Below are 14,174 nucleotides of genomic sequence, written 5' to 3'. Positions count from 1 at the left end.
GTATTTCAAATCTTTGACTGGATTCTTGCAATCCTCTAGTCTGCTGTTGGAACTCAGCATAATATCCTTTATTTCAGTCAGTGTATGCTTAATTTCTAGTTCGTCCTTTTTCATAACCTCGAGGGTCTCACTAGATTTCTTGAGGGTCTTACTACATTTATCGGCGGTCTCACCAGACTCTTTGAGGGTCTTACTAAATTTATCGGCGGTTTCTAGAAAGTTCTTGAAAACCTTAAAGGTGTGGTTTTGAACTCTATATATTTCCTCCATTTCTGTCATTTGTGTCCTGTTTCTTTGTCTCCTCATTTTTTATGCTTCCCTGTGTTGATAGAGTGGCTTTCTGTGCTAGGTGTCCTAAGTGCCCAGGGGCTCAGCCTCCCCAATTACCTGAGGTGGACACTCTTTGTGCACCTCCTTGTGGGTTTTGTGCACAATCTTGTTGTAATTAAGCCTTGATTGTTGTAGGTATCACTGGGAGGAATTGACCTCCAGGCCAATTGGCTGTGAGAATCAGCTGTGTCTGCAGTGGGAGAACTTCTGTGCTGGAGACACCCTTCTGGGGCAAGACTTGCTTTAGTGGGGCTTTGGTGCTCACTGAGTCTGCCCCCTGAGTGTGTCCTTTATGGAACCGAGGAGCTGCAATCTGGATGCTCCCACTCTGACCACTGGGCACACTGGCTCCTGGATCTCTAAGGAGGTGCTAATCTAGCCTCTGCCTGAGTCTACCCAGCAGGAACTCAGCTGTGAAGCAATGGGAGTTGCCATGGGGCCTTGGGCCAGCTGCAGTTTGTTAGGTAATTTTCAGATTGCAAAGGGCCAGGCCTTTCATATGCAAAAGCAGGGGCACAGCTTGGATGGGGCGGGGGTTCCAGGGGATCAACAGAGCGGAGCAAGCAGCTATGGTTGCCCTCAGAGGCCCCGCTTCTCAGTGTCCCGGCAATGGCTGCAAGCACGTCCGAGAGAAAGCTGCCCTCAAGTTCTGACTGATGCCAGACAGTCCAGTTTCTCCTGTATGAGTCTGGGTCCCCAGAGACTCGCCCAGAACTGGAGCTCAGAGCTTGAGACTCCCTACTGATTGAAAAAGACAACCATGTCCTCAGACACCAACCCTCTCCGTGTGCACCTCCATACTTCTGTACTTTATTTCCGCACTGCACCTCCTCTAAGTCTCGGTATGCTTTTCTCTTTCCTTCTAGTTGTAGAATTTCCACTCAGCCAGCCTTCCTGTGGTTCTGGATGATGTCTGTTCCGTCTTTTAGTTGTATTCTTGAAGTGGTTGTGCTAAGCAGCAATCTCCGGTGTTTACCTATGCCGCCATCTTGGTTTTTCCTTCCAAAGTAGGTCTGGTCTATCTTAAATTTATAGTTGTATATAAAATTTCTCCACCACCATTATTTTAATCTATTTCTACACATATATATCTAATTTCTGCTTTATGTATTTTAACTTCATGCTTCTAGACTATATCTTTATAAAAATAAAATTATCTTCTTTACTACCATCATGAGATTTTTTTGTTACCCTGAATTTTACTTTGTCCAATATTAATACTCTTGATCCTTTTTCTGTTTATATTTGCTTCATATAGTTTTGATCATCCATTATGTGTAATCTACCTTTATCTTTTATATTCCAAGACATTATTCTTGAAAATGTAATACATTAATTTTGTTTTTAACTTAATACGGAAGTCTTTGCCTTTCTCTTTTTAAAAATGTTTTTGTTGATTTTTAGAAAGAGAGGATGGGAGAGTGATAGAGAGTTAGAAATATCAATGAGAGAGGAACATCATTGATCAGCTGCCTCCTGCACACCCAAATCTGGGGATCCAGCCCGAAACCCAGGCATGTGCCCCGACCAGGAATCTAAATGTGACCTCTTGGTTCCTGGGTTGACATTCAACCACTGAGCCACACGGGCTGGTCTGGAATTCTTTGTCTTTCTAAAAGAAATTTTACCCATTCAAATATGTTATTTGTAAAAAATATTTTTATTGATTTAAGAAAGGAAAAGAAAGGGCATGAGCGATAGAAACATCAATGAGTGAGATAACCATTGATCAGCTGTCTCCTGCAGAACCCACTCTAGGGATCAAGCCTGCAACCTAGGCATATGCCCTGACCAGAAATCAAACTTTGACCTGGTTCATTGGTTGATGCTCAATCACTGAGCCATGTGACCTGGGCTATATAATTATTATTTCTACGCTAGGTATTCTGGTCATCTTATTGCACGTGTTTGTGAAAATACATTTATCATTGTTGATGCTAATACCTAATTGTTTCTTATTCTCTTTTGCAATGGGATTAGGTTTGCTTTTGTTTTGTTTTCTATGCAAAGTCAACATCCTATATTTAATGTTATTAATTGTTTACTTTAAAAGTTCTTAAAAACATTTTTAACTTATTTATGTCTTTAAAACTAGGATTCCGGTGAATGTACAGATTTTGCTTACATGGATCCTCAGCAAAGAATTGCTTCCTTCTCACAGAAGTGTGAGGTTTTACCAGGTATGCGATAATACATGCTTGTCCTCTAGTAGTACATGTTCATCTTAGACAACTGGCTAGGTGTTTTTATAGGAATTGTGCTTTAGGTCCCATGATTTAATCAGCAACCCTTACAACTGTACCCCATTTCTGCACAGCTGTGCTGTAGCTGATGCCATTAGGACTGCTCTGCAAGTGGCCAGAGGGAATATGGTGACAGAAGGGAAGGTTAATGTTCTTTGGGCAAAGCTGATCTCCACATGCAATGTCAGCTGGTCTTCTTTGTGTATAAGATGTCACTACATCAGGTGTTATAAATTGGGGAAGCTGTATCTCCTATTTAATTACTCAGAATAAGTTCTTTCAATTAAATACCTTTTTCCTCCTGCATGTTATAATGGGGGAAAAGCGAGATAGTGCAAGTTTATGGTCAAGCCAGTGTTTCTTATATCAAGAGTTGGCTTTTTTCATACTTGGAAGATATTTGCATACATTCCACAGTGAGAAGCATCACTGAAGCTCCCTCCTCACCAGAATCAGAGGACTTAAAATTTTCTCACTAGAGAATCATTCCTTTAAATTAAGTGTTGCCTTTCTACACTTTCTTTCAAAAATGCAAAAACTTAGGAACAGTGCAGCACATTGATATTGAAGGTGAACTAACTAACACCTTCTGATGGAAGGTTTCCCTAAATGCCATTGACTCTGAAGAAAGGAAAAGAGGGCAGGCAGTAAGGTGAAGGTCACACAGACAAACTCTACCCAATCACTACTGGCCTTTAGGCTGCACATGGCCCCATATAAATGAGTGCTGGCCAATGCGCAGGAGAGGTACTAAGCTAGACAGCTCCTTCAGTACACACACTGACTAAAAGTCTGATTCTTCTTTCAGGGGAGGATTTTGTACCACCACCTACCAGAACTTGCCCTGGCTGCCCCAAAGAGATTCCTGTCGACAGCCCTGATCTGAAGAAGGCTCTGACTCATTCCATTACAAAACTTAATGCAGAGAGTAATGCAACTTTCTATTTCAAGATTGACATTGTGCACAAAGCAACATCACAGGTCTGTAAATTGAGCTACAAAAATAGTGATATTATAGTCTATGTGCAAACTGCTTACTAATATTGCCACTGATCTTGGGTGGGGAAATAGTATACCTGGTAAAAGGAATTGAATGTCAAGTCTCAACCTCACTACATGCTTGCTATGTGACCTTGAACAAGTCATTTAGAACGTTCCATTTTCTGTCTTTAAAGGACTGGAGTGAGACTCAAATAGGATAATATATGTCAAGCGTTGGCCGGGTAGCTCAGTTAGTTAGAGCATTGTTCCGATATGCCAAGGTTCCAGGTTCTATCCCCAGTCAGGGCACATACAAGAAGCAACCAGTGAATGCATAAATAAATGGAACAAACAAAGAGAGATCATATATGTCAATACATTATCTTCTCGAACTTTAAAGTGTTATAAAAATTCTAGCAACTATTATATAATTAATAAAATGTAAGTCAAAAAAAAGCTACCCTTATTCTCTGCCTTTCTAGCATCATTTCTTGTTGGAGCATCACTTAGTGCCTTGGGATCAGACACATGTCAGTCTATCATCACCCAGACTCTCTTCACTCTCCCCTCCAGGTCACTTCCCCGCTGCCTACGTGTCCTTCCAGCCCACAAATGTACACCTAGGGCTTCATCTTTCCTTCCATGCCCTGTCAATAGATAAGGAGCATCCTAGTGTGGGGTCAGGAGACCCAGTTCTACCAGAGCACCAGCCCTCATGCCCTGGGTAACCCTGGGCTGTCATTTAGACTCATTCAGTCTTGTGGCCCCATCTGTAAAATGAATGGCTGGGTGAGAAGAGCCCAAAATTCTTCCAACTCTAACAGCATCTGAGTAATCTGTTCATGGGCAGATTCTTATTATAAACCAGCCTCCTTAAATGTAAACAAAATAGAACCAACAAAAGTAATCAAAATAGAAGCAAAGTGTTTCAGCAAACCAACATAATCTGATTGGGGGGAGGGGGAGGAGCAGTACTACAATGATAACAATTCATACTTTTGGCTCAGTAATTCAATTTCTAGAAATTTAAAATAGAGTCTTTATAGACAATGATACTCATTGTAGCTTTAACTATAAAAGAAAATATGGCAAACTGTCAAAATGATCAATACTATAGAAATGATCAAATAATGTCTGGAATATCCTTAAAATAGAGTATCAAGCAGCAATTTCAAAGCATCTTTGAGAGGAGTTCTTGATGTGGGAAATGCCTTGTTTTAAAATATGCAGTGGGGAAAAAAGAGGCCATAAGATTGACTATACATTCTGTTGTCGGGTGTGTTATAAAAAGTACAGAAAACAATACTGAAAGGAAACAAATGCCTCCAACTACTCACAGTGGTGGTTTAGGTGATGGCACAATGGGCTGTTTATTGTCATCTTCTGATTTCCTGTATTAGTTTCACTACTGCAGGGGAAACCTAACCAAATGGTATTAAAGTAAGTCAAAACTGACACTGTGCTCTCTCTCCTCCTCAGGCACTTATTCCTGCCCCTGACACCACAACCTTTCTCCCTCATTTCACAGGCACATGACCCATGTTAGTGGTGTACTCACATGGTACACCAATACATGCTATTGTTTATTTAAATTTAAATTCTTTATTGTCTAAAGTAGTACATATGTATCCATTCCCATCATTGACCTCTCCCCGCCCGTCCCCACCCCGAAGCACATGCCCTCACCCCCCTAGGGTCTGTGTCCATGGGTTATGCTTATAGGCATGTATTCAAGTCCTTTGGTTGCTCTCTTACCCATCCACACCCCCGAATGCTATTCTTGTGTATGTCAGCTTTTCTTCTCACTTCATATTTCTGCTTTCTTGTGAATCTCCCTTATTCTTGATGCAGGAATACCCTCTACTCCACCATATATTGCATATCAGAGGTTTGCCGTCAGGAGAGAAGCACTCATTTTATACATAACTATATAGTCTCCAAAGTGCTTACAGTTCTCTGTAAATTAATGAATTAACATTCTAGCATGATGTGTATTTGTTTATACTAAGGATGCCAGGGGAACAACAACAGGTAATGCTGTTAATTGAAGGGAACTGACATTCCTTCTCTTGCCAAGTCAATTTGAAATATGGTGAGAATCTCAAACTTACATACAAAAGATGAATCTTTACTGGTTTTTACATTTAAAGAGAACGATTTGGCTGTTCTGACATGATTATTCAAGAAAGCTCTGCTGGAAGCAGCCAAGTTACTCAAAATCCATTTACCATTTGATGAATTTGCCAAATGACCAACTTTTGCCAAAGATTTATTTTACAGATTTGGTCTTGCCTTGGCTTTCCATATTATTCCTATTTGGATGCATGTCCATTTCAAGCTGGTTTCAGATGCCAAATATTTCTTAAATTCCCCATTTGCACATGTAAATGATGTGATTTCTGTCACAGGCCGTTTATTTTTCCCTGCCTCTGCCACCACTGTCCCCACTGTTGTCCATATTCCTCCCTGTCTTTGCTCAGATGAATATACTTCAAGGATCTGTGTGTGCACATTCAGGAAATTTTCCTTTAACAAAGTACTAGAAATGTCAAGGCATATGTATAGTATGTCTAAGACTTCTGATGCAAATTGCCAAATTGCCAAACTATTTGCAATTATGCCAATTTACATTCATACCACCTGGCTATAGGACCTTGATCATCTTGCTTTGAGTTCTATTCCTACCAACAGCGACTGAGGCTGCATGCTTCCCACACGTGGCCAATACCAGGTATCACCACTGTTTTTTATCCTTGCCAACATATGGAAGATTAAAAATGCTGTTGCATTGTTGTTGTTTTTTTGTCTTTGGTTATTAGTGAAGATGGTCATTTGTTTCTGGCTTAATGACCATTTTAACTTCTTTTCTGAAATACTTGTTCATGTCTTTTGTTCATTTTTTCATGTTGGGCTTTACATGCATAAGATTATTAATCTTATACCATATTTTCCCCAATGACACCTGATAATAACGGCAATATAGATGCCATCCTGAGGCCCTCAAATGGGAGATTTACATATATTTAATTACTTCTTCTTGATCTTGAATAGAGTTGAGCTATGAGCTGTGGTTTGTTTCACGTATTGTCAAGTTTCTTAGGCAACATTACATTGATCAACATTATTGTTACAGAAAATTGGATTAAGATATATTCTGAAATGAGCGAGAAAACTTATGATTACCAAAATATAGACCCTATAACCCTCTTAGAAACTTCCTCCCCATTTACATCTACACCTGGAGTCTTAAAAGTTAAGTATCAAATTTTTCTTAAAAAATATAACCATGTTTACTCAGCAGATCAATGCCAGAAAAAGTAGAGGGGGAGCTTAGCTCTTCCTATGACTCTGTTCTCCTGCTCTCTTCCTCCCACCACACGTTTTCCATGCTTTTAAAAAACTCAGAGATAGGGAAGACTGTTGTGGTTTGCTTTTTCAAAAGAGATTATTCTATCACCTGTAACTTCATTTATTTTATTTCTTAATACACTTTTATTGATTTTAGAGAGAGAAGAAGGGAGGAGACAGAACCCTCAATCTGCTGGCTCCTTCACACCCTCCCACCCCACCTGGGATTAAACCCACAACTTGGGCGTTTGCCCTGACTGAGAATCAAACTCAGGACCCTTTGGTGCATGGGATGACACTCAACAAACTGAGCCACACCAACCAGGGCTGTAACTTCATTTATAAAAATAATAGTCATGCCCGAACCGGTTTGGCTCAGTGGATAGAGTGTTGGCCTGTGGACTGAAGGGTCCCAGGTTCGATTCCGGTCAAGGGCATGTACCTTGGTTGGGGGCACATCCCCAGTGGGGGGGGGGGCGTGTGCAGGATGCAGCTGATTGATGTTTCTCTCTCATCGATGTTTCTAACTCTCTATCCCTCTCACCTTCCTCTCTGTAAAAAAAATCATTAAAATATATTTTTAAAAAATAATAGTCATCTCTCTAGGTCAATTGATATATTCATGTATTCTTTACACACACACACACACACACACACACACACACACACACACACACACATATTTAGATCCTAGAATTAAGTACTGAATAACTTGGACTAGAAATTCACCATATCAACTAACTTTTTAATGCACAATTTAAAGTCATTTTTACCAAGTATATTTTTTAAGTGTAACAGATGTAAGATATGGCATATTTAAAATGAACTTTAAAAAGCTATATGTGCAATTTTATTGAAGTAAGTGCATTTTAAAAAGCATGAGTTTTTTTTTAAATAAATAAAGTGTGCCTCTTTTATATAAAAACTAGAGGCCTAGTGCTCTAAAATCGTGCACGGTGGGGGGAGGAGGCTGTACCTCAGCCCAGCCTGCACCCTCTCCAATCTGGGACCTCTTGGGGGATGTCTGACTGCCTCTCACAATCCTGGACTGCTGGCTCCTACCCACTCACCTGCCTGGCTGCCTGATTGCGCTTAACTCCTCTGCCTCCTCTGCCTGCCTGCCTGATCACCCCTAACCACCTCTGCCTGCCTGATCACCTTTAACCACCACTGCCAGCCTGCTTGATCACCCCTAACCACCTCTGCCCCACCCTGCACCTGGGACCCAGGATTCCCTCCTCTGGCCGGTTGCAGGCACCTGGGACCCAGGCTTCCCTTCCTCTGGCCAGCCGCAGGCACCCAGGACCCCCGGCTGCAGCCACAGGGGACCATTGGTGGGCAGCTTCTCCTGGGCCGCAGCCGCAGGTGCCTGGGACTGTAGGGCGGGAGGCTTGTCCCTCTCCCAGGCCGCAGGCACAGGAGCAGTTGCTGACACCTGGGACCACGGGGCAGGCGGCTTGTCCCTCTTCTGGGCCACAGCCTGGCTGGTCCCCATTCCTCTCTCATGAGCTCATCTGTGCCTGGCTAGTCCCCATTCTTCTCTTGCGACCTCACTTGTGCCTGGCAGATCCCCATTTCTCTCTCACGAGCTCATTGGTGCCTGGATGGTCACCATTCCTCTCTCCTCAGTGTTGAGTGTCTGAGCAGCTCTGGCGCGAGGGTGTGAGGGCTTGATGACAATTTGCATATTATATTAGCTCTTTATATACAGTATAAATAAATAAATTGGGCCACAGAATATGCATTTTGGACACAGCATTGTATAAAGATTAAAACTGTTGCTAGAGTACTGGTTGGTGTGGCTCAGTTGGTTGAACATCGTTCTGAGCACCAAAAGGTTGTGCATTCAATTTCCAGTAAGGGCACATGCCCAGATTGTGGGCTTGATCCCGAGAAAGGGGCTTGCAGGAGGCAGCTGATCGACGTTTCTCTCTCTCCCTTTTCCTTCCTCTCCCTCTAAAAAACCACTTTAAAAAACTATTGGTAGAGATTAAAATGGTTTCTTAATACATGACAATTAAGAGAGGCAAACTACAAAATCCAAAGAATTTTCCTAATCACATAATTTAACCCACAATTTCTGTAGTGACACTAACTCAGTATTTCTCTGATTCAAGACTTGGCATGACAATAAGGCATACTTAAAGGAAATGTTTGTTTTTCTTCCTACTCTTCTTAAATCCTATTACAACTTGAGTGCTTGAATGTTATTGAATAATAAAAACCAGAAAAGTATAAAAATAAAAATTGTGGCCTTGTTTCTTTTTATAGAAAAGGAAACAAGACCAAACAAGAGCCAAATATTTTACACATGCATACAAACTAAGAGTTTAGTTGTCAAACATTTGTACTTTATTTGTATACCTCTCATTTGAGCAGTGTTTAATTAAAATTTTAATATTCTCCCCTAAGATTCCTTAGAGCAAAAACATATCATTTATTACATAATGTTAATGAAGGTTCTACTTTGTGCTAATTAATTTTTCAGATGGTGGCTGGAACAAAATATTTTGTTGACTTCACGGCCAGGGAAACCACATGTTCCAAGGAAAGTAATAAAGAGTTGACTGAAAGTTGTGAGATCAATAAACTTGGAGTGAGTAGTCATGCAACTCTCTACTTATTCCCTGGATATCTACTTGATATTTTATACTTGTTTAAGTATTTCATGAATAACACTGTTCTCTATTTTGGCTTTTGTTTTCATGGATAGGAAATTCTAAGATGCACTGCTGATGTTTATGTGGTACCTTGGGAGAAAAAAATTTACCCTACTGTCAAATGTCAATCAGTAGGAAAGGTATGTTTCTAATTAGTCAGCTTGGGTAAATTTTGCTCATTCTACAAAGTCCTATTTGGGGTTGAAAATGAACCACTATTTAAATGAATTGGGGGACTATCTTTTTAGAATGGAGAGAACTCTCACATTTCTGTGCTGACCTCTCTTTTCTTATGTCTAGAAAGGAAAACAACAGTCAGTCCCCTAATCACTTCTCACCCATTGTCAGTGTCCCATCCTTCAGGAGGCTCTCTCTTAATGAAGGGCAGCCCCTGCTGTGCAGAGCCAATACTAGCTCTGGGGCTTTAAGATGTGCCTGAGATGCTTCACTGGCATCTGCCTCCATCCATGGGACTTGGGAGAAATACAGACGGCCATAAAAAACTTTCTGTGATGTAAAATCTGCATTTTAACATGGTCCCCAGGGTTTCATACCCACATTCAAGTGTGAGAAGCATTGGTTTTTATCCTGTTTTACAATTCTTAAGAGAATCTTGGGAGGTAAGTAAGACTTTTCCCATTGTCAAGGATGAGACACTAAAAATTACAAAGATGATGAGATCCTGAAGTGGATAGTAACATGATCAAGTGCTTGCTCTGTCCCAGGCACTGTACTGAGGACTTCACACATATTTTTCTCTTGACAACTCTCTGAGGCAGGTGCTGCTGTTATTCCTATTTTAGAGATGAGAAAAGTGGAGCTAGTGGTGCACGGATGCAAGTGTAGGTCAAATCAAAGTCATCGTGTTCACATGATGCTAACAACTAGGCTCTGGCTTATTTGACTTCAAAGACCATGCTCTTTGCACCACTGACACTGCCTCCAGCATCCTGTTCTCACCAGTAGTGAAATGTAGGTAGAAATCATACAGATCTTGAATGCGAGTAGCCTCTTGTCTTTTTTTTCTGATTTAGACTTTTGCCCTGTATAGGTATATATGTAGTCTAACACAGACAGTATACAAAGGCTGCTTTTCAAGCTTGTAAACATGTCCCAATGTGTTTCAGCCCAACAAAATAATTGTGGGCACATGCTGCATATATATTCAGTCCATAAAGCCATTTAGGGCCTTTGGTATAAAAAATGTAATTGTGCTAATAGAACCAGTATCAATTAATAAATAATGTGCCATGGTATTATGTAGTTCAAACTCCCAATTTTTCCAGATGAAGAAAAGCCTCTCCAGTTTAGAGGAGTATTATTAAGAAATATCCACAAATTATAAAATCAATTAAAGAGGAAAAGATATTCATTCTCATCTTTTTTGCAATATTACCATAGCATTTAAAACCTGGCTAAAGACTTGCTCCATTGTAAACCAAGATAGCATTGCCAGATCTCAGTCCCTTCTTTCTTCATTGAGAGTGTGGTTTCCACAGTAATCCATTCATCTTAATATTTCCTGTTTAGACCTCATTGCTGAAAAGACCTCCAGGTTTTTCACCTTTCCGATCCGTACAAGTGGCGGAAACAAAAGAAGGAACAACTGTAAGTCCACCCCACACTTCCATGGCATCTGTACAAGAGGAAGAGCAGGATTCAGACAATGAACAAAGACCCACTCGTGATCATGGCTGGGGCCATGAAAAGCAAATAAAACATGGGCATGGCCATGGCCATAAACATGAGCATGACCAAAGCGATGGGCACCAAAAGGGACATGGTCATGGCCATGGACATCAAAGGGAACATGGCCTAACCCATAGACATAAACATGAGCATGGTCATGGCCATGTAAAACATAACAATAAAGGAAAACAGAATGGAAAGCACAATGATTGGAGGACAAGTTCTTCTGAAGATAGTACTACATCTGCACAGACACCAGAGAAGACAGAAGGGCCAAAATCCCTCCCCTCCCTAGCCCCATCAGGTGTAGAAGTTGCCTTTCCTGAATTTCGGGACTTAGATCTCATTGCAGCTATGATGACTAATACAGCACCAACTCCCACAGAGAATGATGATTCTTGGATCCCTGAAATCCAGATAGAGCCCAATAGCCTTTCATTTAACCTGATATCTGATTTCCCAGAAATAACTTCCCCCAAGTGTCCTGGACGCCCCTGGAAGCCAGTTAATGGAATGAATCCAACTGTGGAAACAAAAGAATTTCATGATTTCGATCTCTCTGATGCTTTTTATTGATGTATGCAGCCATGGGTGTTTCTTTAATACTTCACCATCCCCTTTCACCATTGTCCACATACCCTGATATAATGCACCAAAAACCATGAAGTTTCCAAACAGCCTAGAGAGAAGTGGTGAGACTCCCAATGGGGACACCTTCAATTTCTATGGACAACACAAAACTGTGCAGGATTCTACAGACTTTCTGAATCTTCCTCATGAGTTTTCTTAGCTAGCACAGGAAGTGGACAAACAAATGTGCCTTGTGGCCTACTGCTACTTGCTTTTCTAATAACAAATATGTACCTTAGAATGGATGTCATCGACTTTCATACATAGATTCTTGCCATTCTGAATAAACCGTGGCATCTGGTCCCTGAACACATGTGAAAATAAGGAAACTCAAGAGACCGTATGTTGAACTTCTTAATAGGGCAAAAATAATAATAAAAGCTACAAGATATCAAAGAGGGACAACAAGTAAGACAGACTGGCCAAAGGGAGGACAGGGGGAAGTAAACTAATTGACTTTCTGTTTCCAAACGGGCTAGTCATATCAAATAGTTACTCCCACTTCACAAAGCTATTCTGATAATTCTCTTTCTGAGTCAGAGTGTTTCCTAGAAATTCTATTTACTCATTAACTATGCTTTGCAACAAGCTTTTGAAATAGGAGTTTTCTGTTTGTGTATTTGTTGCTGAAGCTAGTATGAGCAATCCTTAGTTTTCAGCAGCTCTGAGTTTAATGATAACAATGGAAAGCAGGAGTAGTGACATAGAAGAAAATCTTTTTTTATAATTGACAAGAGAATATTATAAGATGTGATGCAAAATTTATTTAGAAATTTTATGAGGAAATGCCTCTCCAGCCACACTTTATCATCGATTCATCTTTTTGCTATGACATTGAAGAGTGCTGATTTTTACAAAAAAAGAACAATATGATTGTCTGCAATTGCTTCTAATGTGAGGGAAGCATGCATTTCATAATCCTTGCTGTGTTCTGGCTAATGAAACAGGATAGGGCTTTCAACAGCTATAATCGCTTGTGGATGCATGTGTCACTGCTACTTCAAGTTATCGGATGCATTTGAGCTTCTGAGTTTTTATTCCATTTCAAATATTATCTGTACTTTTTAATAAAGAACCAATGATGACAGGAACAAGTCTCATCTTTTCACCTGGTTGCTTCACTCCTCTCTTGTTGAATGATAATATCATATTAACAGAATTTTACTATAATTACAGAAGCAACTAAGGCCCTGCGTGTACAAGGGCCGACCTCAGGAGGCAAGGGCAGAGCCAACATCTGAGAGTGAGGTCTCTTGACCAGTGGGCAGAATCTCCATGCCTGGGACAATAGCCCCAGCAACCTGTCAGCAGCCCTGAATGGAAGGACAAGAAGATGGGATAGTGTCAATAGAGAAGAATGCCATTTTATCATTCTGTTTCTGGGTGAAATAAAGTTTGATCTTAATGTTCTCACTCCTGGTTAATTCACAGTAGTCTGCTTTCAGCCACACCCATCCTGCAGCAAATTCTGGTTGATCAGAGACCACGCTCTACCATGGAGACTCATAGTGCAACTCTGGAAGAGGTGAGGATCCCTTAATTGGTCCTTCCCTACCACCAGGACCTCATCATGGCTCTAAATCAAGGGTTTGTGGGTGATGTTTCCATCAGCAATCTAAGGTATCTCTCTACCTTCCCTTCTTCTTCTCTCTCCTGTTTTTTCCTCTCTCTCTCCTAATTGCCAGCCCAACATTAAGAGTGTTTTCTCTTGTTTTGTTATTTTTTTTTTTTAGGATCAAGATAATTACCAAAAAAGAAAACAAAAAAAATTCTTTGTTAATAGGATGCCAACCAACTTTTCACTAGCAAAAAATATCAACCTCAAAGAAGTTTAAAGAAAATTTAAAATTATCTTTCTGGTTGAAATAATGGTAAAAATAGAAATCTAGTTGAATAAAAAGTGATAAGATATTTTTAATTTTCTGTAATAGGTATTTACTGAGTGCCTATTGGAGCCATTTACCATGCTGGACAGTTTCTGTTTGGTGTGTGACTTAGTCCTTACAACAACTCTCAGGTCCCCAGGACCACCTTTCATTTACAGTGAGGAAACTAGCTCCCAGTGCCCTGCTCAGGGTCACACAATTACTACATGACAGAGCTGGCATTCATAGTCAGATCTTTTAAACTTCATTACACCAAGTTACCATGAGGTATTATCAATGTCGGCATTACAAAAACACATTTCTGAATCTGAGATGATCATTATCTCAATACAAAAACCCTTATTAAATATCTTATTGTGTCTGATGCTGTTCTGAGTACTGCTCAGGGTAAACTATGACAGAGTCAA

At 40.5% G+C, this 14,174-nt stretch overlaps 1 protein-coding gene across 1 annotated transcript in view; it reads left to right on the top strand.

Annotated features, from left to right (window-relative positions):
- The window catches only part of KNG1 (kininogen 1), a 30,829-nt gene extending 17,535 nt beyond the window's left edge, over positions 1-13,294 (top strand). The window contains exons 6-11 of the mRNA XM_023750480.1: positions 2,426-2,510; positions 3,382-3,554; positions 9,391-9,498; positions 9,616-9,702; positions 11,093-11,170; positions 13,058-13,294. Coding sequence (XP_023606248.1) covers positions 2,426-2,510; positions 3,382-3,554; positions 9,391-9,498; positions 9,616-9,702; positions 11,093-11,170; positions 13,058-13,138 — 612 coding nt within the window. The 3' untranslated portion in view covers positions 13,139-13,294. The remainder of the gene's footprint in view (positions 1-2,425; positions 2,511-3,381; positions 3,555-9,390; positions 9,499-9,615; positions 9,703-11,092; positions 11,171-13,057) is intronic.
- The last annotated feature ends 880 nt before the right edge of the window (positions 13,295-14,174 follow it).

This window comes from Myotis lucifugus, unplaced genomic scaffold (assembly GCF_000147115.1).
Source record: "Myotis lucifugus unplaced genomic scaffold, Myoluc2.0 scaffold_14, whole genome shotgun sequence".
Classification (NCBI taxonomy): Eukaryota; Metazoa; Chordata; class Mammalia; order Chiroptera; family Vespertilionidae; genus Myotis; species Myotis lucifugus.
Note: the sequence above shows the minus strand (reverse complement) of the source record. Positions and strands in the feature narration are given on the sequence as shown.